The following is a 26,818-nucleotide window of genomic DNA, read 5'->3' as shown; positions in this document are numbered from 1 at the left end:
TTGAGACCGGCTTGGGCATCTTCCCCCTGGTCGCTGCTTGGTCCATGAGCTGCAGGTTCCACAGGAGAGAGCCCTGGCACAGCCCCAGCAAACCCAAAAATAACCAAGCGAGAGTATAAATATTTATTTGTACTAAAAGTGAGTGTTTTGTAGCAGAGTATCAAGTTCAGAATATATTAAATCATGAGATGTATCAGTTGAGGTACAAATTCCCGTCTCATGTCTTTAATAAATATACTATAAAAAAAACCCAACTAGTCCACATACTCTATTTCAATCAGAGGTAATCAGTACGCTATGCTACTTTAAAAGGATAATACAACATTTATGATTTGCTGTAACCATTTGGGTTTACTGCGTTTATGATGAGCACTATTTGACTACTTCAAAAAAATGACAAATATATTGCAATCAGCTAACTGGAGTATTGCTTTTCTCCTCCAGGTCCCTGCCAGAGGGCCTGAATATTGAAGGCACCGCTGCTCGTGTGCTGTCAGCTGCTCACGTGGGCATTGCAGCATTTGGAGGTATAACACAGCTTTGGGCTCTTTGCTCAGAATACTTTAAAAAATACCAAAAAAACCTCAACACCCCAACAAACAACTTTTTGCAAAAATATTCCCAATGCATAGGTAGTTTCAGCCCCTGTACCATGGCCACAGCAAAACAGGTTTTAGCTTGAGATGTAGGTCAAATCCTAAGTTACGAGCAGAAGTGATTGTTTTCGCAGAGCGCAGATCCGCGTGGAATTAAGACTGAAGCACAAGAGGAGGCGAAGGTGTGAGAACGCGGTTTCCGTTTCATTTACGACACATCTGACCCCCGCAGGTGAAGCTCCAGCGTTGGGTCGTGCTGCAGTGACCTCAGCGGAGAAGCCTCACGCCCAACAGCAAAGTCCATATTGGGGGGGAAATAAGAAGATAAGGGCTGCGGCGATTTTTGGGGATGGACCCAAGGACTTTTCTGGCATCCATGATTTTGCCATTTTGCCCTTAATTGGTCTTTCAGGCAGGAGGAGCGCGGGGATCCGACCCTGCCAGGTGGGTGGGAGGACGCCCATGGAAGCAGCATCCTCAGATTTTGCTGGCAGCCCTGAGCTGTCCCAGGGATCTCCCAGGAAAAGCCCCAGGGCCACCAGCAAGCGCAGGGATGGCCACAGCAGAGCCCCATGGAAAGCTGAGCGTAGGGACGCTCGGCCCAGGTTCTGTTTTGAACATAGGGGTCACGCAGGAAGAAGCAAAGAATAACAGTGAGCAACCGACTTGGCCGCAAGGAACTGGCAGCGGTCAAGGCTGATTTTAAAAAATCCTGTCAAAAAAAGAGGTTTTAAAATAATCCTGCTGTTTCTTCACAAAAATTGTCTAAGGCACAACCTTGAGGGCAGCGACTGGATCCAAGCACCAAGTGCTCGTTTCCCTCTTCCACCCCAGCAGCAGCAGCAGCCGCTCCGGCCTGCATGGGGCAGCCAAAGGTGCTTCTTCATTTCTGCTCCTCGCAGGGGACAGACACATTTCTACCCCCCAGCTCTGCACCGGGGACCAGTGTGTGGCCCTGGCAGCACCAAAACCCGCAGCCGCGCTCAGCTGGGAGCAGGGCCAGGCTTAAAGTATTTTCTGATTAGTAAAAACCACTCTGACCCAGGGTAGGAAAACCTTCAGTCAGAATGTTGGAAATGCCAAGTAACTGATCTGTGTCATAGGGAATCAATCAATCATTGCTCACTCTTAATACAATATGTCTAGGGAGGAGTAGTGTTAATTCTTTTTTTCCAGTGACTGGTAGTACTCGGTCAGGACTTTCCAAGCTTTGGGGGCCATGAAGCCGTCTGGTGGGTTTTCGCCTTCGCGAGCGAGCTTCCTCATGCGCGTCCCCGAGATGAAGTCGAAATCGTCGTGCCTGCGGCAAAACAGAGACAGGGCTGAAATCAGCACGAGCGGCCCGAGCCGGCAGCACCGACTGCGGTTCCATCGGCAGCAACAGGGCTGCTCTTCCGACAGGAGCTGGACTTGTACGTAACGTGCTCCTCCAGCCGCCAGGGGCTGCGTTGCTACGGCCACTTTGTCCCCAGGCTGCGGTTCTCATCCTTTCTGGTGTATCTTTAGATTTACGACCCATCCTTGACCAGGTGTCGCGCCGGGAGGGGAACGTGAGCGGCTCTCGCAGGCGCTTCCCCCGCTCCTCTCCCTCCGAAGAACAACAGCCGCTTCTCCCCCTCCCCTGGCAAGCTGTGAACCAGACACGATCACAAAGGCTGAAGAAACAGCGAGGCTGCTGCCCGCGTTACCTTTTGGGGTCATAAAAATCCATGGCCTTTTTCAGTTTATTGTACGCAGCCACCCGGAAGGGGATGATTTCCACCGAGGTCAGGCCCGGCGCCATGCTGAGGACCTTCCCTCCCTGCGTGGGCTCATAGAGATCCTTCTTGGTCTCGGGGTGAGGCATGCCTGCCGGGTCGCGCCCCACAATGTAGAAATTGGCGCCAGCGATCATGCGAGCTCGGCAGTGCCACTGCACCTGCGAGGGAGACACGAGGAGCACGGGCTGAGGGCCCAGCCGCAAAAGCTGGGCTGCAAAAGAGATCCCAGTGCTCCATGGGCAGGAAGGAAGGAAGGAAGGAGCCACGTCAGCAGCCTTGTTGCAGTTTCTCATTGCGATTGGGCCGCTCAGACTCGTCTTGCACCACTCAGACCTGATGCGACATCGTAGTTCTCCTAAGGATGTGGATTTCCAGGGAAACGGCGGGGATGGGAACTGGTCTCGTTCCAATTTGGGGATAGTGGTTTGCTTTTCAACCATGCAAATGCAGCCCCGCGAAGGCTGCCCATGCATCCCTCTCCTTTCGCTTTTACGGGAGGTTCAGTATCTACCACTTTCAACCCACCCGTTCACAGACAGAAGGGAAACCGCCAGGAGAAAACAAATGAGCATCCCTGCCCAATGCAGAAAGAAGTCAGGGTGCTAAAGTCTGTTCCTAACCCCACTCTCCCCAGCTCTCTAAATAGCACAGGGGCCCGCAGAGCTGAGCTCTGTGGGGAAACGGCTGCAGGGGCAGCACAGAGGGAGCCAAAAGCGAAGAGACGGCTCCCGGCTCCCTTCCCCAGGCCTCTGGGGCTGTGCAGAGCCAGCAGCCTCGCGACAGGCAGCACTTTACCTCCGTGGGGCCGGCGTAGAGCATGGGAGAGGGGAAGATGGCAACGATGGTCAGCTTGGGGTCCAGCACGTGCTCCTCCAGCACCGCTGCGTGCTGCTTCATCCGCCACTCCAGCGGGACGTCGTCGTCTTTGGTCCATCCTCCCAGAGGGTGCAGGAGAAGGACGGGGTTTTTGTAACCCCTCTCCAAAAGCTGGCGCCGTGTGTCCTGCATGAGCAGTGCGTGCCCGTTGTGGACAGGGTTGCGCAGCTGAAATGCAAAGACGGCATCTAAAAGGAAAAGGTTCAAAGGGTCACGGGCTTGTGCTGACCAGCAGATGTCATTTGCACATCACACGTTTTGACAGTCACAAGATAATGTGTGTCATAAGATGTGTGTCCTGTCTTCATGTGAGCGAGGCCTTAAATACCTTAGATGAGCGTTTCATATACATACAGCACCTCTTCATCACTTTGCCAAGTTTATTTTCATTGCACATCGTTTCTTTGGGGCCGATTTCAGTCCTAGCAGCTCTCCTACAATGTTTTTATACACCACTGAGTTCCTTGACCTGCCACCTCTCCAAGTTCGATGGCACCTTCAGGAAGGCCAATGCTCTCCCCAAAGCGAACGTGGGTGTCCAACACCTCCCACCCCGCTGGGACAGACACCTGAGCTGTGCCTGTGTGCGAAAGCCGAGCACATCAATGTCGCGAATTAAATGCCCGGCATGCAGAACGAACACTCACCAGCATTCATCTCCCTGAACTTCTGCTTGAGCTCGAGCGGTGTCAGGCGGTACTGGTCCAGCCCGTCGTTCCATTTGATCTTCTCCAGCACGAGGAGGTCTCCACCAACCAGCCAGTCTCCGCTCTCCATCACCATCTGCGAATTACGCACATGGGCGTTATGGAAGGGACAGCAAAATATATCTCCTTTTCCTTGGTTTCCTTTGAAAAGCGTTAGGCTTGACTTCGCTTACAGGGTGAGCTGCCCTCCTCGTTCTGCACATCGCAGAAAGAAAACGTTCTTACAGTGACCACGTGAACTGAACATCACGAGCTGCACAAGCCTGTAAAGCCAGGCTTTAGCTGCTGGGACCCTCCCGCTGCACCCAGCTGGGTCTGCAAGTTACGGCACAAGACCTTCCTCCACCTCACTCTTTGCTCTTTCCTCCTGGGAATATGCAGGAGGAATAAGCTTGTTGCAGGGTGAGCAACTGCTGCTGAATGATTTAAAGGGTTAGTTGAAGCTAGGGGAAAAGAATTAACACGGCTTTAGCCTTTTTAAGCAGGCAGTCACTCAGTGCAACCTGGAGCTCTCCCTTTCTAAGCAATGATGTTCTTCGTTCTGCCAGAGAGTCAGTGGGAAGAGATAAGCTGTATATAACACCAATAACACCCTGGCTGGCCGCTTGTATGAAACAGCCAAATTGAGGAGAAAAATGTAGCTAAAAGGAGTGTGAGTTTGTGATCTGCAGCATCAGCGTTTAGCAGCATCACTGAGATCGTCACAGGAAAACTTTGGGGGCTACATTGAAGGGGATGGTAAAAACGTGTGGATGGAGGCACAGTGGTGAAGGTGCATGGATGAGCAGAGAAGCTCCTCAGCAGCACGCTTGTCTTCCCTCTCGCCTCACGCTTGTGATCCGATGCTCTTGCTAAGCAGCAAGCGCAGCATTAACTGGCCAGCCTAAAAATTCAGTCCTGCCTGCTTGGGACACGATGCTTCCCAGCAGGGTTGGGCTTGGAGAGCAGCCGGGACACCCACAGCCTTCAGAACCTCAGGAAGGTTCATCTCTCCAGCCCCTGCCCGCATTTCCCGGCTTCCCAGAGTGGGAAGCAGACAAACCTACTTTGACATGGGGGTGCTTGTCACAGGTGGTCCCCCAGACGCGGGCGCAGCGTTCCTCCTTCCTGTGCTCGAAGTACTCAGGGTTGGTCAGCACGGCCACCCTCCGGCCCGCGAAGCTGAGCACCAGCGCCTCGCAGCCCTGCAGCCGCTCCTTGTCCTCTGTGGAGATGGGCAGCACGATGGGGATGCTCAGGTTGACGATGCCATCTGGCGAGAGACGGGGAGGATTTGAGAGACGTTAGCGGAATATGAAAGCTCCTCACCTTCAGGCCAGGGATGTCACAGAGACACCCAGAGCGTTTCATGACTTCCTGCGCTCTGTCTCCCTGCAAAGATTCATTCTTCCCCGGTTACCTTGTTGAGAAGTCTCTGAAAAATTTATATGTACTTGGAAAATGCAACTCTGGCCATAACCCCTCCCGCTCTGCCAGGAGAACCATCTCTATTAAAGTGGCCCCGGCCTGGTGTTCCCCAGGGCATCTCACTGCCTGCCCACCTCTTCCGTCATAACACCATCAAGCTTTGCTTTGTTTCTTTTCTTTTTCTCTATACTGTTATACTTTTACATCTCTGCAGAGTCCATTTTTAATCTATTGTCTGTGTGCATGCAGCAAGTCTATATTTCCACGTGTAGTTTCTAATTTCAGTGCTGTCTCTGAATACCTTGAAGTCGTGTTGGTTTTATCTAAGTCCTTCCATTTTCCCTTGGATATCCCAGTATTAATACAGCAGAATCCATCTCTTCCCAGACAAGAACAAACAAATCACTGATTCAATTTGTTCTGATATGACCAAAATAATTTTGGACCCTCGAGATTCTTAATTGGAGGATTTTGACTGTGATGTCGATTTAAAAAAAAAATCTTTATTAAAATGTTCTCATTTATTTTTAATTCATGACTAGGTATCATTCGTCTGCCGGAAATTTTCAAGCGCCTTCAAGAATAATCATATCCATAGTCACATGGGATCCAATCAATATCAACTTCATACCTTTAAATTATATTAACCAGTGATCAGTCAATAAAGTCAGTGTGGAAAAGCTGGATTATGGAACCAACAAATGATGTTGAAGCTGAGGATCTCCATGCCCCGTGTCCAAACGCAAGAGGCAGAGATAAGAAACCCAAAAGATCACTCCAGTAAAGCTAATTACAAACTCACATGACCGGGATTTTTGTGAAGATCATTTGGTAGGACGCTGGGTGTGTCATGGCACTGTGTAGTTGGCTGAATCATAAATAGGCTGTGGTTGTGTCTAGTCTTAATAATTTTCTTTTTGTTCTGTAAATCTCAAAAAATCACTTTATAGTGAAAAAAAATCTGAATTTAAGTAATTTCTGTAAAACCTAACAACAGTTATATACATACCGGCTATAGAGCGATTCCTTCCTGGGAGAACACAAACACAATTAAGACAATTAACACAGACAATCTAACATAGAATCATAGAATCATTTGGGTTGGAAGAGACCCTCAGGGTCATGGAGTCCAGCCACAGCCCAACTCTAGCACTAAACCATGTCTCTAAGAACCTCGTCTAAACACCTTTTAAACCCCTCCAGGGATGGTGACTCCAGCACTGCCCTGGGCAGCCTGTTCCAATGCCCCACAGCCATTTGGGGAAGAAATTGTTCCCCAGATCCAACCTCAACCTCCCCTGGCGCAAATTGGGGCTGTTTCCTCTGGTCCTGGTGCTTCTTCCATGGGAGAAGACACCAAAACCCTCCATGCTACAACCAGTGTCCAGATTCACCTTTCTTCCCGGTGGCCATGGTTCCCCTACACAAAGCTGGGACTTAGTGCTGTAAGTCCGAGTGAGAGGAGCACCAGCTTGCACAAGTCCACCCAAATGATCGATCACAGCCTTTCCAGGCACAGCTGGAGCTGTCAAAAACATCATCCCCAAGGCTGGACTGATGGCTCCGGGAAGAGCAGCCTCAAAGCTCTCTTTGGCCACGCTGCACCCCAGCCTTGGCCCCCTGAGATGGAAACCCTCCACCGTTTCCTAAAGCTCTTCCGAGCAAACCAGGGATGTTCTCCTTCTGCTCAGATGTCACCCTGCAGGCCTGACCACACAGATGTTGAGTTTGGAGACCTCCGTGGAGACGAGATGGACTTGAGACTGATGTAGATGTCCTCTACTACAAAGACCTTGCTCGGGAGAGTTCATCCCTGACTAAAAGTAGATGTCCTGGGCTTTGCCCCTGACCCTGTGGAGCTCTACAAACCCTGGCCATATGCCCGTGGACCCCAGAGGAGTTGTGTTCAGTGACACCAACAGGTTTGGGGGAGCTCCTCAAAAACAGATCTCTCTGAGATGAACCTCTGGTGCAAAGTGCAAGCCCCGGAGCAACACGGTCACGACAGCACCTCTGTCACCTCAACAGGCAGCTCAAAGACCCCAGATGAGGGTGTGATAATAAGGACGTGTACTTCTGAACACTGTTTGTACACTGGGCAGAAGGTAAAAGGTTACGACATGTCTGAAAGCAGAAGCCACCATGCAGATGCTCCTCCAGTCCAAAGTGATCAGTCCTGAGCTTTGCATCTGCTGGACGGTGCCCAAATCCTAGTGACAGCAGCAAGTCACCGCCCTGTGCCACCATCAGATCCTCTAGAAGGAGGGGCAAGACTCAAAGGGATTCGCTCACCAAGATCCCAGATCCCCAAGGCCAGAGATCGCTCATGGGCCTACAAACCCCAAAGCGAGTGTCCCGTGTGCCTACAGAGTCCCAGCAATGAAACTACAGCTGAGAAACAGGGCAGAAATCCCCACCGCCCTGGTCTTAGCTTTGGACAATCACTGCCAGAATGCTCTGCCTTTTCCAGGGGTGAAGCACCTCTAACATCTTGCTAATGAATAGCTAAATCTGATTTATTTCAAGTGACGGTAATGGACAGGCAGGAAAACCGGAATAAAGAAGTGAAAACAGGTTGTGCTCCTGTTCCCATGGACAGCCACCTACTCCCACCTACAATCCAGCCTGGCAGCCTCATGCTTACTTGGCTTTTGGTTTGCTCTTTTATTTACCCCGGTACAACCAAGCATGAAAAGGGCTACACAACGGCTGCTGAAATGTTTAATCAGCGCCGCACGAGACGCCAAAATCATGAGCCAGTGCCCTGGCCAAAGTACGGTTAACTTTGTCACCTTTTCATGCCCTGTAGTGCGTTTCAGAGTGCAGCTTCCCAGCCCACCTTGCATTTAACACGTGAGAGGAAAGGAGGAGGAGAATGGGGCCGAGCGGGGTTCGTACCGTTCAGCAGGGTGCCGAAGTGGATCACTTGCAAGTACTCAGCCTCGCGCATGAAGCCGGTGAGCGGAGTGGCCCAGCCTTCGCTCAGCACCTGCACCCACTGCAGATCCAGCTGCAAAGCAAACCAAAAGGACGCTCGTGTCACCAGGGCATGCTCGGAGGGGAGGTTGCTGTGCCTTCCCTTGTGCCGCAGCAGCGCTCCCAGTCGCTTCACTTCAAATGTAAGACGTTCATAAAGGGGGAGAAAGCCCTGGGAGTGGTGGGGTGGAGGTTTTTTAAGGCAAACTCATTTACTTTCATAGCACGACTGCTTGTGGGCTGTACTAACGCAACAGAGGAGATGCAGAGCCCTGGCTTGCTACAGCACGGCGTGGGGACACAGCAGAAAACAGCTTCGGCTCGCCATAAAGCACAGCCACAAAAAGACACAGGCGGCAGACGAACAGAGCCCCCACCAGCAACGTCCCCATCAAATCTTCTAGCCTTTGAGTGGATAAACAGCAACAGCATCCGCGCACGATGATACCTTAGTGATCTCTACGGCTGGCAGCATCTCTGCTTTGGCTCGGACACTACTGAGTTTATTTTCAGGTACAAACAGTTCAAGAACATCCTTAATCGAGCCGTGAGGCACAATGTTCTGAAAGAGAGAGTCAGGACAGCAATCGTAAGCAATGTGCTGGATTTTAAATGCACACCAAAAAGTCAGTATCCAAAGCAGGTTTACAAGCTGCTGGTGGCATAAAAATGACGTACTTGTGTTTGGAGGAGCTCCACAACCTGTTGAATACATTCAGACACTGATGCAACGTTCGTTTTCAACACCAGTTCAGGAGATTCGGGCTTCTCATAGTCAGAGTCAATCCCCGTGAATCCTACAGACAATTAAAGCCAAATTAATTTAATTTACTGTAATACTTGGTGTCCTAAAGCCAAGAACACTGTACAAATAACCAGCGAGCATTTGATCACATTGCGTACTACAAGTGACACTTGTGACAGCAAGATTAGGGAAACGAAACACCCTTGTGCATAACAAGGAGCCTCTGGTAATCTGGTTCCACATGCAGAGCCCCAGCAACACGCTCCGACGCTCTGGAAAGCAAAAATAAAACCAGGAGCTCGCTCTTCCATACCTTTGATCTCTCCAGCTCTCGCCTTTTTGTATAGGCCCTTCACATCTCTGCTTTCACAAATATTTAGAGGAGCATCTACAAAGATTTCAAAGAAAGGAAGTCCAGCTGCTTCGTGGATTTTCCGTGCATTTTGACGATCCTGTTGGAAGAAAGATGGGAAAATCAGCTGCGTCCGAATTGCAGCAAGCACCTTCCTACTACATGATGTGACCTGGAATTTGACACAGGGGTTTTCGTCTCCCTCCTCCCCTTTTCTTTAAATATACTTTAAAAAAACTCTACAACTTTGAACTGTTTTCAGCTTTTTCTGTCTGAACCATCAAGAAAATTTCTTCGTTAAGCAGGACAGCAGAACTTCAGAATGTGAATAATTATCTGCCCTGTGCCAAAACAAGGAACTGCTTGCATCGGCTTGATAACAGCAGCTACTCGGTATCCTCAGGAAGCATAAAAACACAATCAATTCTCCTTCAAACAGATCAGTGACAGCACCATGACAAGCTATTGTTTCTATGCCTCTTTTCTGCATCATAATGAGTCAACAGTAGAAGCCTCTGTAGGGGGATTTTAAAACTTCTCTCGGATTATTCATCATTTTACAATATTGAATATATTCAAGGAGGTCACATCAAACTGCCCTTCAGAAATCCGTACTCATTGTGTGCAGTTCTGTGCACTATCAATGTTTTACAAAAAAATAGAGGAGAAGTTAAAAGAGCACCCGATGGCATAGATAGCAAGTCCTTGGCATAAAACTCTCTTCGGTATGAACAACCACGAGATCAAGGCTGCCCAGAAAAAGCAGAACATGACACAGCGAGTTTACCTTTGCGAAAGGAGAAATGAAGCTGGTGATGCAGACGAGCCCGGCGTCGGCGAACAGCCTGGCCACCTCCGCGATGCGGCGGATGTTCTCCTCGCGGTCCCCAGCCGAGAAACCCAGGTTTTTATTCAAGCCGTGCCGAACGTTGTCACCATCCAGGGAGTAGCAAGGGATGCCATGAGAGACCAGGAACTCCTCCAGAGCAAAGCCAATGGTTGTCTTGCCAGCTCCAGAAAGGCCTGTTGGAGAGAGAAAAGTGAGGATGGGGTTTGAGGTTGAAAGAGTGAAAACGGCAGCATAACACCACACCTCCTGGGACACTGGCAACAAAACTCTTTCTGTCTGAAGTTGCTTTAGGTAAAGAATCAGGTAGGGATGTTGGATTCATCCTTTTAGCAGTTACCACCACAGAGCCATGGCCAGTAATTCTTATAGACAGGGTGGCATTAATGCCATGAGAAAAGCTGCTACCTCCCAATATCTGGAGGGGTTCCAGCCAGCAGTGTTGCAAAAGTACCTCTTGCTGGGCCATGGTGGGACAAACAGGTACCAGTGAGTAGGAGATGCTTGAAAGAACGCTGTTGCTTGTATGTCTCTCAGCATCTTCCTCCTCCAGTTCTCCCTCTCAACAACCAACTGACCTCCTGGGCTGAACTCCATGAGGAAGAAATTGTTGGCCCTGAGGGTGGTGAGAGCCTGGCCCAGGTTGGCCAGAGAGGTGGTGGATGAACCATCCCTGGAGACATCCCAGGCCAGGCTGGACGGGGCTCTGAGCAACCTGAGCTGGTGAAGATGTCCCTGCTCATGGCAGGGGTGGCACTGGGGGAGCTGGGAATGTCCATTCCAACCCAAACTGTTCTATGATTCTATGAACCCAAGGAGAAGTTCTTGCCACAACTGTGTGGGGTGGGACAGGCTCCAGCAGCGACTGCCCCTCTGCATCCATGGACATGCAGGAGCAGCACGCGCAGATCGGTGTGAAGCAGGAGCAGGATGGTTGTGCAGACAAGTAGCACATATTCAGCCAGAAAGACAACAATCCAAACCGAGGTGGCTGCTTCCCATCCCAGCTCCACCCGCTTGCTACTGGCTGCGTCGGAAATTGGCAAGTGCACCTGAAGCACCAAACTCCTCCTTTCCCTCGGGGTTCCCTTGGGTTTTGTAGCACAACAGACTAACCGATGGCTCTCCTGAGCTGGCAATGTCAGGTATTTCAAATGCCCTTCCATTTAATTCATATAGTCCATGTCATGAAATGTCCTTCCATGTAGCCTCTTAAAATTAAATTGATAGAAAGTTAGGAAATGCCCATCTATTTTAAAGCATCATCATCAGCCAGAGAAGCTCAGACCTTTCAGATACAAGATTTTTGAGTGATATCTGAAAAAGGAAATTGTCTTGGATAGGATTTTTTGCTTCAGAAATGATATTAAAGCAGAGTCTGAGGGGAATCTTATCAATGCTGATAAATATCTCCAGGGTGGGTATCAAGAGGATGGACCAGACTCTGTTCAGTGGTGCCCAACGCCACGGTGAGGGGCAACGGGCACAGACTGAAACACAGGAGGGTCCATCTGAACATGAGGAGAAACTTCTTTGCTGGGAGGTGCCAGAGCCTGGCCCAGGCTGCCCAGAGCGGGTGTGGAGTCTCCTTCTCTGAGACATTCAAACCCACCTGGACGTGACCCTGTGTGATCTGCTCTGTGACCCTGCGTGAGCAGGTGGGTTGGACTGGGTGATCTCCAGAGGTCCCTTCAGCCCCAACCAGGCTGTGACTCTGTGACTGGGTGTTGGCCTTCTTTTCAAAATTAAAGAGCAGAACAAACCAGAAATGCATTTTAATCCAACATCTAGCACATAAACTGACATGAAGGCAAACCAGAATGGCTTTAGAAACCCTTCCCAGTACGTCTTCAACATCTTCCAGGAATCCAGGAAAACACCAATATTTAAAATTCAAAGAAAGAGCTGAACAAGTGACAAAAGAGAGAGTTGTGTAAATATTAGCGGAGCAAAAAAAAATGCAATTGTCATTTCTAGCAATCCCTAATCCCTAGTGACTTTATCTTTCGAAACAGAAGGACAACACATCGAAACGTGTATGAGATGAGAAATAAGGTAAGAAACCCGCAATGGCCATGCAAGGAATCACTTCCATGGTGACCTGGGAGTATTTATTCTTCAGACAAGATGATGCTGTGCTGCCCATGAGGTGACTTTAAACACAGCAAACCTAGGTGAGAACATCCATGTGCTGTTTGGACCACCCAGGGCAGGTTTCACCACCATGGACTGGTTGGGTTTGAGCCACACACTTACGAACAACAAGCGCAATTCTCAGGGCTTCTGATGCGCTCAGAGGATCTCAATAACAGCCACGAAATCCATAAAAGCATTAGTTACAGGCAGCAGCTGCCAGGAGGAACACCTTGCTGCGCCAGCACCGCGTGTTGGCATTTCTCATGTGGAAATATTTTGCAATTCCCAGTTCACAAGGAATGCTGACGTCTCCCACGGATCCCAAATCCCCAAATCCTCTGGGCCACGCTCACACACGCGAGCGGGTGTCACACGTGGAGCCGCAGGCTCACACCCCGCCGAAAATACCTGTCAGCCAAACCGTGCAGCCGCGAAATCCTCTCCGGGTCCCGACAACTTGTCCTCTCTTGCTCCTGCTGACGTGATGGGCTTGGTAAACCACATTGGTTGATCCCTTATGAAAACAAAGCAAAACACTTGTTACCTCGTTGGTCTCTGTGCGAAAAGAAAACCTCAAACGGGACGTGCAAGGGAAAGATACATCTATCCATTAAAAATCTGCATGGTGGCAAACTGGTACAAAAAACGGTGAAGAAAATAGATGCCTTTGGTAATTTACTCGCTGCGTTTAACGTAACGTGGCTTGCTAATAATTGCGGTTGCGGCTCCAGGAATGGCACTTCCACAAAGATTTGTTGCACATAAACTATCTACAAGACCTCACTAATTGTCAGGATTACGTTTCCAACCGAGGCAGCCAAAGGAAAAGTCTCAAGAGGGAGAGAGGATATAAATATTTTCCCCCACAGTCAGATCACAAACGTAGGTTCATCCGTTTCATATCATCAGCACAAGAGTGGCTTCCCCACGATTTACATCCCACTATATAAATATGTCTATGTTTGAAGTCACAGCAGGGAAGTGATCATCTTTCCTTTGGCCAAGAACAAAAATTCAGCAAGGAAAAGAAAAGAGGAATAGGAGAGACAATAAAGCAAAAGCTCACTTTTAAATGTGTTAGCAAAATAGCCTGATATTTCTTTTCCCTGCTTGCTGGACCATTAACGCTTTAACATGATTCAGCAAAGGCATAAGACTTAGTGTTCTGCATGCAACAGAGAGCTCTGCCTGCCCAGAAATCTGGGTGAAAATTATTCCGCCACAGAAGAGAAAAGAACACCCTCCTCTCCCCACCTGATTTTATTATTACCTTTCAGAGAGGCCAGCATCCCAGCAGAGACCAGTATCCCAGCAGAGACTAGCATGCCATCACAGCGATTTATAACTATACACAGAATTTCACTCCAATTTTCCATTCCATTTTAGTGAAAGCCTCCATAATTAGTCTCTTTACACCTGCACATTTGCCATCTGGGATTGCTCGTGGGCACACCGCACGGCTACCCCAACCCAGAACATTTTAACATCCTAGTAAGAATACCCATGTCCAAAAGAATCATAGTAATGGTAATAAATCTCGCCTTCAAGGTTAAGCCTCAGCATCGGCGCCACAATTGTGGGAATGCACCAGGGAGAGAAGCAATTCCTCCCTTTCTGGCCCGAGGTGATCCATTCCCACCCTGTGCCACCACCGTACGACTTGACAGAGAGCCCTGGGCTAAAAAGGTTTCCAGGGCTGTTGTCTCAACCGCCCCCAGCGATGTATTTTGTCACTCTGGGACTACCAGTTCCCATTTTCGTTGCCGCAGCCACCAGAGCGGGTCCCCGCCATCACTTCTGCAGTTGTCTCAAAAGATAAAATCAATTATTTGGGTGTCAGAGTGTAGGGGATGAATGAGATGCTGCCTGACGCGCAGAACCCGGGTACCACAGCAAAACAAAATACCCCAAACATCTCTAGATCTGATCCTGAAAGAGTGAGCGAGCCCAACACATCTTGGTGGGTCGGAAAATAAAAAGTAAGCAGCTAAAGATTAGGTTTTTTTGTGGTTTCTTCTGGCTTGTGTTTGGGGTTGTTTGGTTGGTTGTCGTGGGGTTTTTTGCAAGGGGTTGGCAGAAGTCTGAACATTTTGAGCTTGCAAAGGCGAGGCAGCACCACTGTGGTTTAACTTTCAGTCGTCCCCAGGGGTTCAGGCTTTGTCAGCAAGACTAAATGAGCACACACAGAAGATGCACCAGCCAAAAATAATCCCTACTCCCAAGATGCACGGGTGTGTTCCTGCTGTGTTTACTCCCAGCTGAGCTCTGGCACTGCTCTCAAATGATCCGTCGTGGGGCCAAGGACCCTCAGCAAAGCACAAGTGCCCAAACTCACCTTCCCAAGAGCCTGCCACCCCTCAGCCCTGCAGCGAAACCTGCCCGTGATCACACCCCCCTCAAGTGCAGCACTCCAAAAACACATAAAAGCAGGTATTTTGCAATTTGTTTGCAAACCACAACAGACAAGGCTGGTATTTCCGCGTGGAGAAGTGAAGCTGCACGCTTCAAATCTCTCTTCTCACACCCTTTCTATCAGGAAGAGCTCCGGCCACACGCTCGCTCTTGCAAAACGTCGATCTGCTGGATCTGTCCTGCAGGAGATGAACTACGATAACATTTGTGCCTCGGGAAGACGCAGGAACTAACACATTCCTACGTGGCTGACGTAACGAGATTGTTATGTTATGATAAAAGGACGTGTTGCTGCGCCATAAGTCTGCACTGTGCATGCGCCTCAGAGCTTTTATTTTGCACACTGGCATCTTTTGGAGCTTGGCAAGGCACCACTGAGGGCCTTTTAGCAAGTCAGCAACGCTGCCAGCCCTCTCCTGCCTGCTGGGAGCTTTGGACGGTACCAAATCCCCCTGATTTTTCTGCCTCTCCTACTCATCTCGCTGATAAACTCTTCAAAACCACCTGCCACACCTCGACTCAAATTCTTGTCGCAAGCTACGCCAAAAGCAAAGAAAGGCAGAGAGAAACGTGGCAGATGGCTGGGCTGGCAGCTTGCGAGGCTGGGAACAGGCTGTTCAGCAGGAAACACCAACTTCCCATCATCCAGCAGCTGGGACACGGTTTGGGAAGGTAGGGCTGACGCACCACCAAACGGAGCCAGGGCACCACCAAAAATCAGCTTGAGAGCAAACCCTGGAGAGACTTCACCTAAAAAGAGCATATGTAAAAGAAAGTTGGGAGGCAGAGATAAGCAGTGGATGGGGTTTAATCAGCTGTGGGACTTTCCTAAGGGTTTTATTCACATGGTTTTAAACTTGTCATTGTAAACTAATCATATTTAAAAGAGATAACCCAACACGTTCATTCCTGAATGTTGGGAAAATTTAGGGACACTAAGAAGCATTTCTTGGAACAGTCTAGACCAAATAAGTGAGGTTTTGGAGAGGAACCTCTTTAATTCAGCCCCAAATAAGGCAACAAATGACCCAGCAGCGTCTCCAAAGAAGAGCTGAGAAATCTCTGCCAGCCAGGTGGTTGAGTAGGACATTCTCCTTTTCTTGGAAATCTGCTCAACAGGCCACATCTGCACGACCTCATTCCTCAGCCCACCCTGCCTTACCTGAGCCAGGAAATGAGAAAGAAAATGAAGACATGGCTGCAAACCGTGTGCTGCAGCGGCCCGAGAAGCCAAATCCCAGCTCTCGTTTTCGTCCTCCTGTCCGTGAGGGTGACAAACTGGGAGACACCAAGATCTCCGGTGGCTTTAAGATCAGGATGCAGTGAGACGCCTGCCAAATGTCTCCTGGCCTGACTTCCAAAAGGAACGAGGTTTTTTGGACACCACCCTGGTGGGACAAGCTGCTCCTCTGCTTTGTGAAAGCAGGTTGCAGGCAGAGGCTTCTCCTTAGCGCTTCTCCTGAATAAAAGACAACAACCCTGAGACAAGAGTCCACCACAGACTTGTTGGAAACCAGGAACCATCAGTGTCCCCGGCTCTGAGAGCTACTGCTCTCAGATTTGTGGCGTCTGGAAAAGTAACCTCAGCTCTTCTTGAGGTATTTGGGCCTGAAAGGGAGCGGCTGTGCTCACCCACATCAACTGAACACCCCCAGGAGAGGTGTTATCAGGGAGCATCTTCTCCTCTCACCTGATGGCTCAACGTACCATATCTGGGGGCTGACATTTGCTTGGAGCTGAACCACCGGACAATGAATAGAAGATGCACCAGGCAAACAAAATCTAGGGCTGTCCCAAGAGATTATACGGATGATTTGCTGCCTTCCAGTAGAAATTCAAGTATGTATAAACTCTGGTCCTTGGGACACAAGGCGGTATCTCCTCCTGTCCAACAGCCAGAGTAGGTCAGGACTCCCCCAGGTTGCAGTTTTACTTATAGGGCTATCTCACATCATTAGGAATACGATTATTTGGGTTTTTTTCAGTCAAGCGTTTAATACACGCTCTATTTTGGCATGTATTTCCTCCTCACTTTGGGAGGAAAAATAAAAATTAAAAGAAATAGAGGATTTCAAAATGTTTTCAGCTGATCATATTTGCCCATGGTAAAGTAGGCTTTCAAAATGATAACATGATCAGGCAAGCTTTCAAGTTTAAAGTCAAACACCAACTCAAGCAGGGCTAATCCAACTTATTGGTTAAAATCCCCTCTCAAGTACTGCCGCCTTACTTCATCCTATCAGCTGAGTTTGACGCATAAAAATTAAGTCTATGGGGCTTCTTCTTACAAAATAATTTTCTTCTGCCAGGGCAATTCTCATGGCTGCTCTTCCAAATGGGTGAGCTGATGTCATCAAGAAGATGAAGCGTCCATCCATCACCAACATGGGGGAAAAACTTGCTGCAAAAGAGTCATTTGCTGCAGAAAAGCAGAAAATTACACTCAAAAGGAAAGGAGGAACAGAGGGAAGAGGGAGGTTTTGCTTACGGAAGCAAAGGTTTTATGATGATTATATTGAAGAATGATGGAGAAACCTTGGAGTGCCTGAGGTCCTGAGTTTGCTCTCGTAACCCTAAACCAAAAGACTTTTCCCAAACTTGACTTTGATTCATTGGATGGACCAAAGTGGTAAATGCTTCAAAATCAGCTCCACTCGTTGCTGGGGGAAAACCCCACCAAGATGGAATTACCCTGGTAATTTTGCCCATTTCACCTCCCAGGACTCCAGCATCATGACTCGGAGCCCAGCTCACAGGTCCCGATGGAGAAGTGGGACTTCTCCAGCACCCAACACATTGTCCTCCCTCTTTCCTGGGACTCATCTCCTCTACCGCCACCTGTACATAAGCAGAAATAACATTGTTTTTTTTTTCAGCCTCAGCTGAGTGACGCAGTGATGGGGTTTTTTTGACTCTAAATCAGCAGGTTGGGCATTAAACTCTGCCTGTCTGAAGGCACCCAGATCAGGTGTTTCTTCATCTCTGAATTAGATTATGTCCTGACACTAATTTCCTCAACACAAGAAAACCAGTGGGTCATCCTGTGCTCCTGCGTCTTTGGGGTGGATTTGCAAGGCTGAGACAGATTTTATAAAAACAATCTTCCCATCTCCATCCCAGAAATCACAAGGGACAGCTGTGTGGCCAACAAATATTTGACAAACAAAGCATCTTGTCAGCCACTGACAAAAATAACAATTTAAACAATAAATCCTTCCATGGCTGCCCTATTTTTTATACTCAGAGCAGTTCTGCTAAATTACCTCCCTAAATGAACCCGCTTCAGCAGTTGGGCTTATGCTCGTTTTGCCAACGATAGGTTTGATATTGGAAAAGGAGAACTGCTTTGCTTTGATGCCCTGGGTGTGTTAAAAGGCTGCTCTGGGATCCCCTCAACGCACAAACCAGTCACTCTGCAAAAAGAAGGGAACACGAATGATGTTCTCAGTGCAGTGTGGATAAGCCTGCGGACTGAACACCTCTAGAGAGCGAAGCGCATCTGTTTAACCTTTGAGAAAACAGAAAAGAGGGGAAATACACGGCGAGAAGGTAGGTGATCAGTTAAAGAACACAAAGATTGCGTAGCCCATGACCGACATCGGCTGAGAGAGGCGAGACCGAACCAGAGCAGCACAGCTCCGTTCCCTCACCAGGAAGAACCGCCTCGCGCACACAGTCACGCTTCTCTAGCTGCTTTTGGAGACAAATATCGGGTTATGGAAACGGTAAGCTGAGTATCGGCCCCTCAGATTTCATGGACAAGAAAAGGAGGATAAGGGCATGCATTTTGACTACACATTAACTTCAGTATCAAAAAAATGTCCAGATAGGAATTGTATTTACATGTATTTTTTTTTTTCCCCTTGAATGTGTGATTTAAGAATTTAATTAATGGGTGGTGGCTCTATACGGCAAATAAGCCACCGTACATGTCCCGTCTCTTACCGTGGCAAGGCAGGCACCCTGTCCCTTAAAACAAGCAAGACGGACAGACAGGACTCCTGTACCAAATATCACGCAAAGGAAAACTTGCAGTACAGTGTCAGGAGATTGTGAGCTGAGCTGAGTTTTGTTCGGTTGTAAGATACAACCAAAAACCCAAGCTCTGCTGGTCAGAGATGCCGCGTGGGACTGGATGACCCAGAGGATCTTCCAGCAAATGCCAAGAGCCAACGTGCCAAAGCAATATCGCTGGTTATCAAAACCATTCCTTCTCTCTGAGAGCTTCAGAAATCGGTTGAACAAACCAGGACCATCATTAACTTACCTTTAGAAGTCGAACCGGCGCTGCTCCAACACAAATTACCGTGAGCCACATTCAGAAGCTCTGTCTCCCTATTAACTCAGTTTGCAATAGGTTTTCAGACTTCGAGGCCAACATCTAAGCGTGGCTATGAGCAAGCAGGTGGGACACCAGCTCCATCTTCTGCTAAGAAAACAATCTCCTTCCACCCTCCCAGCTAGCACAGCTTGAACAGAGCCCATCTTGGCTCTAAACAATATGGGGACAAGACACCTGTTTTTAACATGCCCATCATATCCCTCGCAGGAAAGAAATCCTGTATCTTTTGAGAAGCTCCAGCAACTTCAAGCAGCTTCACCAGGTTTTAAAATACATATTTCTGTAAAAGAAGTAATCCTCCTGTGTCACTTCTTCTCTACAGGACATGTTGGCAGCCTCCTGAAAGAATAAACCTGGACGGTCGATCTTTGTCCACCTCAGCAATTTCTTTTTAAGGTTTGTAAAAGCAGCAGCAGGAAGGACTGTGGGGAAACTCAGCCAGAAGCACCACATGGGACACAGTTAAACGGGGAAACTCCGCCGGGCAGGTAAAAAGTTCACTTGGCCGGAAAAAGTCCTTCAGATGAATTCATGGAAGGAAAGCTCATCAAGGACTATCAGGAAGAAAGACAAGACCTCTGATTCCTCCAGCTGTAAATCAGTGGAAGCTGAGACAGCGCACCGTGGTGTCCCAGCTGTAAGCTCTTCCCTGGTCCCAACTCTTGGCTGCTGCTGGAAACTACAGATGGGGCCAAACTGACCTTCCCTCGCTCAGCACCTCCTCAGGCCCCTCAAGATTTCTGTTGGCTGAAGGCAGGGCTGTTTTCACCACCATACCATTGAACACAACAAGCTGCACAAGCCAAGTCCAAGTTGAGGGCTAGAACTTGGAGACACCAGGATGAAGGCTTCCTGCCCCATCTACCTGTGCACCTGACCCTCACCAGCTGTCATACAAAGGCTTTGAATTATGTGAGCGCAGACGGGGTTTACCTCGATCCTTGCCTAAGTCAGCACCAAGAACACTGTATTCTTGAATGAGTGGCTATTCAGCGTTTCGCTCACCCCTCCCTAAAGTGAGTGTAGGTACAGGTCTCAGTCATCAAAGGCTGGCTGAAGAACAGCTGCACATTTTCCTTGGGGGTTATTGTTACTTGGTCGCCCAAAAGTTCGTGCAAACTCCCAGTATAGAATAATGGAATCACAGAATCATTTTGGTTGGAAGAGACCCTTAAGATCATCAAGTCCAACCATAACCCAGCCCTGGCACTGCCCCATGTCCTGAGAACCTCATGTCCATCTGTGCAACCCTCCAGGGATGGTGACTCCAGTATTCCCCTGGGCAGCCTGTTCCAATGCCCCACAGCCCTTTGGGGAAGAAATTGTTCCCCAGATCCAACCTCAACCTCCCCTGGCGCAACTTGAGGCCGTTTCCTCTCGTCCTGGCACTTGCTACAACCTCCTTTTGGGTAGTTGCAGAGTTGTGTCTCTCCAAGGATGGTATCATCCCCGATTTTACAGACACATAAGAGTAGCAGCGAGTGAGACAAACAGCAGATGAAGACTTGAGCCCCTGCAATCTAAGCCCTAAAAAACCGACATGTTTGAAGAGCAGCTCCCCTGGACTTCAGGCCGCACCTCCAAGAGCTCGACGTTCCTCGCATCCATCCCCATGGTCTCAAATCAGTTTTGCAAAGATGGGGGCAGATGCAATGAGCTGCCCCAGCCATGGTTGAGGTGACTCGTCCAGCATCATGCCCAGGGTCCTTGGCAGAGGCAAACACGCAACTCAACCCCCTGCAACAGCACCCACCTCCTCTAAATTAAGGGTTTTTCCCTCTGCCCATACCCACTGGCAACACAAACAAATGTTTTTCCCATCAGAAGGGCTGGGCAGGCCTGAAAAATTATCTGCCCCTGACGTGCTTTTTTGCATCACAATGGAAAGCTGAAAAATGGTTTGATATCCAAGAAAACATTTTGTTCTGCCAGAGAGGCCATGAGGACCTCAAGGTCAGAAAGTCTTGGAAATGTAGGTACAAATGGTGGTTTTCCAAAGATGCACAAAAAACCTCAACAAACCACCAAAGTGCTGTATCTAAAGCGAAACAACGTTTAAAAAATATAACAAACTGTACAGAAACCAGCTCCTTTCTCAAGCTCTGCTCAGCAAACGGGCCAACACGTTTTGGCACCCGCTCAGCAGATAAAACTTTCGACACACGTAGTTGTACCCGAGCCAAGCTGTAAGTAAATTAAAAAGAAACGCTCTGCAAGGGACAGGACGCAGCATCGGCGATGAGCTACCAGCCCTACGGGCAAAATCCCGACTGCCCGGCGTCCCATTTCATGACACACACTCACGCCGAATGCCGTGACCGGGCTGGTTTGCATCCCTCCTTTTCTTAATGATACACTCCAAGTCGATTTTTGCTTAGAAATTATTAAGCTGTGAGCTCATTAAGGAACTATTTCTCACTTCCTACAGCTGTAATTCAGAGCTAAATCAGAGATAATCATTAGTCACCTCGCTCACGACAACAGTAAATTAACAGCAGCAAGAATTACACGGCGTTTCTCTTAATGGACTTTTAAGATACCCAAGTGTATGAGTGCTGTGAGCAAACCACAAGTTCAAGGAAGGATATATCACTAGGAGCATTAATATGGGCTCTGCACGCCACTTATCTTTTGTGGGCGCATACAGCTGCAAGTTTATCTAAAACACCTGGTTTCAGATACGCAAGGTCTTTTCATTTTTAAAGGATATCTAAAGACACCCTCCAGGATCAACATCAGCCCAGTAAAATAATGCAAGTATCCCAGTGCTTCTCTTGAAAACTCTTCAGAAAAACAAAATCCCTGTGGCCTAAATCAAAGCTGCAGCTGCAGCGCACATGTAGGGGTAGTACGGGGTCTTCAAAATCATCCGCTGTCTGGCCTAAAATCATGCGTAGGGGCTGCCCAAAGACAGCAGGGATGGAAACGTATGCCCGAGTTACAGGTTTTAGCATAGATTTGTTACTTGCCGTGATTTAATTGGTGCAACCTGATAAGGCTGGGGTCTGTATTTATCCAGGAGTCCAGCAGCAGGACAGGAATCAACATCCTGACTCAAAAAGCTTTGACTCGGAGCTGGAGAAATGATGGTCAGGTTTAGGTGTCTCAACCAGCACCCAAGACCAGCACCACCAAGGAGGGTCCACCAAGGACTTTTTCTGCTGTTTTCCCCCCCCTGAATTCCCCAAATTAAACATCCCCGCTCATACAGAGCAGAATTTGGTTAATAAACATGCATCTGGCATGCTGGCAGCCCCACCAAAGAGCACAAGTTAATGAAACATCAAGGTGAGGGCAACAGACTGGAAAGGTAACTTTTTAACAGCAAAGGACTTCAAAAGAAATAGGGAGAAAAGGGGGGAGAGCTATAGGAAACAAGAAGTCGAAATAACAACATATTGAGATACTGAAACTGCTGACCTTTCTATGATGTGTGAAGAAAAGAGGTAGAAAGCAAAAAACATGATAGAAAATGAACCAAAAAATACTCAGCACACAATGAGCAACTGGAAGACAATAGCCTGTCACTGTCACAGTGCAATGAGTTAGGCACCATGTTTCACAATATAGATCCTGTCTACAAACCCAAGACTTTTGAATCCCTGGATAAAATACCAGAAACTATCTTGAGTAATTCAAGCGAGAAGAAGCCACGCTGTTCCCTGAAATCAGGGCTCTTCTGCCAGCTCACTGTCAACGGGGACATGAACACGTGGCTTGCTTCTTTAAACATAAAACTTTTTATCTTGGGCGGCTTTACAATTCAACTGAGGCGGCTGTACATACGTTACTGCACAGCCAGTGATATCACTCAGTCCCTCTGAACTCTGCCCTGTGGCTGCAGAATTTCATTATGAGAACAGGCTTTAGGCAAAGAAACTAAGGGTTGTCATCCGATCTAGTGGGTTTTTTCCTTCTCCTGGAACAAGTTTGAAAAAAAAAAAATCTACATTCTTTTTACATGTTAATTTACCTTTAAATCAGACCCTGTCATTTGCAACTGTGCACATTAAGCCTTACGCAAGCTGAAAGGCTGAGGGAGCTGGGGCTCTGGAGTTTGGAGAAGACTGAGGGGTGACCTCATTCATGGTGATCAATATGGAAAGGGTGAGTGTCAGGAGGATGGAGCCAGGCTCTTCTCGGTGACAACCAGTGATAGGACAAGGGGCAATGGGTACAAACTGGAACACAGGAGGTTCCACTTAAATATGAGAAGAAACTTCTTCCCAGTGAGCATGGCAGAGCCTGGCCCAGGCTGCCCAGGGAGGTTGTGGAGTCTCCTCCTCTGCAGACATTCAAACCCGCCTGGACACCTTCCTGTGGAACCTCATCTGGGTGTTCCTGCTCCATGGGGGGATTGCACTGGATGAGCTTTCCAGGGCCCTTCCGATCCCTGACATTCTGTCATTCTGTGAAAGACTGAACTATCAGAAGTTACAGCTTTGTGATCCACTGGGCTACTGAAGCAGCCTTTTGGTGACAGTGAGGGATGCCACAAGCCAAGCTATTCAGCTTCCAGGAGAGACTGGTACAAGCGCAGACAGGTGACAAAGCTGTAACGCTCACTGGTTTCGGTACCAGGCTCTTGCTGTCCCCTCAGCAGCTGTGACGATGCCCAAAGCAAGCTGAGGGAACACAGCCAGCCAGGACAACGACCGCCCGCTGCCAGGGGTAGGACTTGGGCAGCCAGCTCCCAACACCTCCATCTCCTGAGACACGTCAAGTGGCACTTGCCACACGCACACAGGGACATGGAAGCCACACGGCCAAGTCACCCCAGCGAGGGACCAGCCCTTGCAGGGCAGGGCTGTTCCCCTGGGCTGCACAGTGAGCTACTGCTTGTTGTAAAAAAGCCGCTCCGCAGGGAGAGGGAACGAGCTGCGGAAATACCAGCGGTGCCGCAGGTGTCGGGAGAACGAGCCGCTGTTTCAACAGGGCTACAGGAACCGCTCAGCCCTGAATGCCGCGCTGTGCGAGAGCCCACACAATAAACAAGGGCAGTCCCACAGCTCCCTGCTACTTGCTGCACCGTGTGCTTACTCCCGGGAGCAGGGTTTCGCCACGGGGCACACAGGAGGCCTGTGTAAGGAACGTTTTTAAGGCCGTCATTAAAAACCGTGCTTCTCCTCAAAAAGTCAACCCTGAAACTGGTCAGAAATAAATGCTCTCTGTCAATGAGGTCTTTGAGCAGCAGGACGCTGCCCGGCATGTAGAGGACTTCATGCTCCTTGCAGTGTCATGAGCGGAAACCAAGAGAACATTTCCATACCAACCAGCAACTCCTGCATAGCGAGCCTCAGGTCTTCAGCAGAATTAAGATGTCACGTTCATTTTTAAGGATGATACATACAAAAGTAAAAAAAAAAAAGAAATTGTTTCCTTCTTTGTACCTCATCATAAGCTTCTATTCATAAATGAGTGTGCAAGCAAAACATCCTCAAAATAGCCTAAAATTGCAGAGAGCATTCAGGCTGAATTTGGGGTTTAAATCCTGGGCTTATAATTATTCAATTTCCAAAATGAGGAGCACAGTCAAAAAACACAGCCAGTCCATCTCGCAACAGCTAGCACTACCGCGCCTTTCAAAGGCTCACAGCTGGTCCACATCACCTGAAAAACCCATTTTTGACACGTTCTCAGACAGCAAATAATGCTGGAAACGTCCAGCCTCACAAAACCTTGTTTGCAGGAGAAAGATTAACACATCACCCACACTATGAAAAAGTGCTAAAAAATGCGATTTTATTAGTGCTAAGGATTTTTGTAAGTGGTAAGGATTCATGTTACCAGGAGAATTAAAAACTGGGATTAACTAAGGGGCAACAGGATGATCTGCCGTATTAATAGGAATCCCATTAGGGAAAATTATTCTGTGCATCCTGTTCTCATTTTCCAACGGACCCATCTTGGCTGTCGCAGCTACCAAAGGTGTCACGGCAAGCTCAGCACGTCACTGAAACTCCCCTCCAGTTACAGCTTTTGGGCTGTCAGCTGCGGGAGCACGTTGGGCTGTCACCTGCTCTGTCATCGGGCAAAAACCACTGATGCGCTACCGATGGCTCAGCCCTCCTGAACCGCAGTGTGTAACTGCACCAAGACCGAACCCAATCAACCGTGTGCGTACACAAATAATTGCACTGATTAAGAGACCTCTGTTGAACTGAAATGCCTTACCCCATACGTCTGATATCCACTTGAGACTGTTGAAACTGAGGAGCCACTGAAACCACATTCAGAACGAGAACTTCATCTAGGCTCTGGGCAACGCAGTTCCCTGGCAATGGAGCGGGAGGTTTGCTAATAGGGTGTCATCGCTCTTTCATCATAATCACCAAAACCTCTGGTAATTAGTGAAATCATGCCTTTTCTCATTCTATCGCACACCTGACAGATAAGCAGATGAAAACACGCCTACAGCTATCAAGCAGATAGCATGTGTTTTGCCTGTCACAGTATGAAGGTCGGCCACAATCTTGCTTATAAAGGTCATTTTTCCAGCCCAGGGTGGAGGCAAAGGAGAAGGATTATTCTGGAAGTTCAGCAACGTCTCCTGTCACAGCAATAAACAGAACTCCCATACACGGCTCACATCTTACACCTCCCCTCCCTAAAATAATCCCTAAATCACAGGTTTTGACGTTACCGAGAACACCCTGCCGCACAGGCACGCTTTGTTACGCGTGGTTTTGGTCGCATTCCTACCCGGACAGATTACCAGTGTGTTCAAAATGCATTAAATCCATTAGAAAGATTTATGATGAGGTAAAAAAAAAATATAAATAAATCAAGCAGCAAAAACAGCCCAGGAAACTTACGTCAAGATTTCTCATGGTTCTGATTTAAAACGTGGAAAATGTGCAGCCAGAGGGACCCAGACTTCACATCCCAAATCCAAGAAGGGAGGGTGGCTGGTAAGCGGAAAACTCCCTCTGGACGCGACTGCAATTTGCAATTTTAATTTCTAACTGAATTGTGCTCCAGCTGCTGTTTTTTTTTCCTTCGCTATGTGTTAGGTTTTTACTATTTTTTAAAAACTGGCTCTGCAGCAATGCTGGAAACCAACTGGTGGTGGTGGCTGTCCCATCAGCTCCTACCCCCAGGTGGGACCTGGGCAGGGGAACCCCAAAAAGCGAGGCGGTTGCTCAGCCTTCTTGCTGACTCAACCTCTGTCCTCGCTCGGTGGGGACCGGTGCGCTGGCCAGTGTGTTCTGGCACAGCCATGCAGGTCAACACACTTGCCCAAGTGGCAGTGGACGGACGCGTGGCTGCCCAGACGGCGGGACACATGCCTTGCCCACATGTTTGCATCCAGGTGGACCACGAGAGTGTCCGTCCTCAGCACCCAGCACCGCAATGAGTTCAGCGTACTCCTGTCAAGTGACGGGAGTGTCCCAAGAGATGAGCGGCGGTGCCCACCGGCCGCTGCCGCCACCCGTGGGGCTCGATGACCTGAGCCTCCACGTCCCCACCGCGCAGCGCCGCGTAAATCACACAGCGATGCTGGGATTTAGGAAGAGGGTTCCCCCAGGGAGCCGGACACCCCCCCGCCCCGCGGCGCGCCCCTACCGTGTGCTGCTGGCTCGACATGGTGACGGGCGGCGGGGCCGCGCCGAGCAGGGCTATAAGCGCTGCCGCGACACGTAGCGCGGCTCCGGGCCGGCC

The 26,818-nt window shown here is 48.9% G+C and overlaps 1 protein-coding gene across 2 annotated transcripts; it reads right to left on the bottom strand.

Annotated features, from left to right (window-relative positions):
* Positions 1-109: 109 nt before the first annotated feature.
* On the bottom strand, positions 110-26,818 carry PAPSS2 (3'-phosphoadenosine 5'-phosphosulfate synthase 2). 2 transcript variants are annotated; one of them, XM_071811584.1, is made up of 13 exons: positions 26,723-26,818; positions 12,811-12,916; positions 10,207-10,442; positions 9,381-9,519; positions 9,001-9,119; positions 8,771-8,884; positions 8,245-8,356; positions 6,356-6,376; positions 4,986-5,191; positions 3,880-4,015; positions 3,152-3,420; positions 2,285-2,514; positions 110-1,896 (listed from the first exon to the last, which is right to left on the bottom strand). In XM_071811584.1, exons 1-13 carry the CDS (start codon positions 26,741-26,743, stop codon positions 1,755-1,757), a joined length of 1,851 nt encoding a protein of 616 aa, XP_071667685.1. In that variant the 5' UTR covers positions 26,744-26,818; the 3' UTR covers positions 110-1,754. The 2 variants fall into 2 exon arrangements, with proteins under 2 accessions (XP_071667685.1, XP_065700129.1); XM_065844057.2 differs by lacking the exon at positions 6,356-6,376.

The sequence above is a fragment of the Patagioenas fasciata genome, chromosome 8, assembly GCF_037038585.1.
Source record: "Patagioenas fasciata isolate bPatFas1 chromosome 8, bPatFas1.hap1, whole genome shotgun sequence".
In the NCBI taxonomy this organism is placed as follows: Eukaryota; Metazoa; Chordata; class Aves; order Columbiformes; family Columbidae; genus Patagioenas; species Patagioenas fasciata.
This window is presented reverse-complemented; position numbering and strand designations above follow the sequence as displayed.

Coding starts and splice junctions, on each gene's coding strand:
- PAPSS2 (XM_071811584.1), bottom strand. CDS start 26,743: ATGTCGAGCCAGCAGCACACG. Junction 12,917..26,722: donor TGTCGAGCCAGCAGCACACG/GTAGGGGCGCGC, acceptor TGTTTTCATAAG/GGATCAACCAATGTGGTTTA. Junction 5,192..6,355: donor AAGGAATCGCTCTATAGCCG/GTATGTATATAA, acceptor GTCTCTCGCCAG/ATGGCATCGTCAACCTGAGC.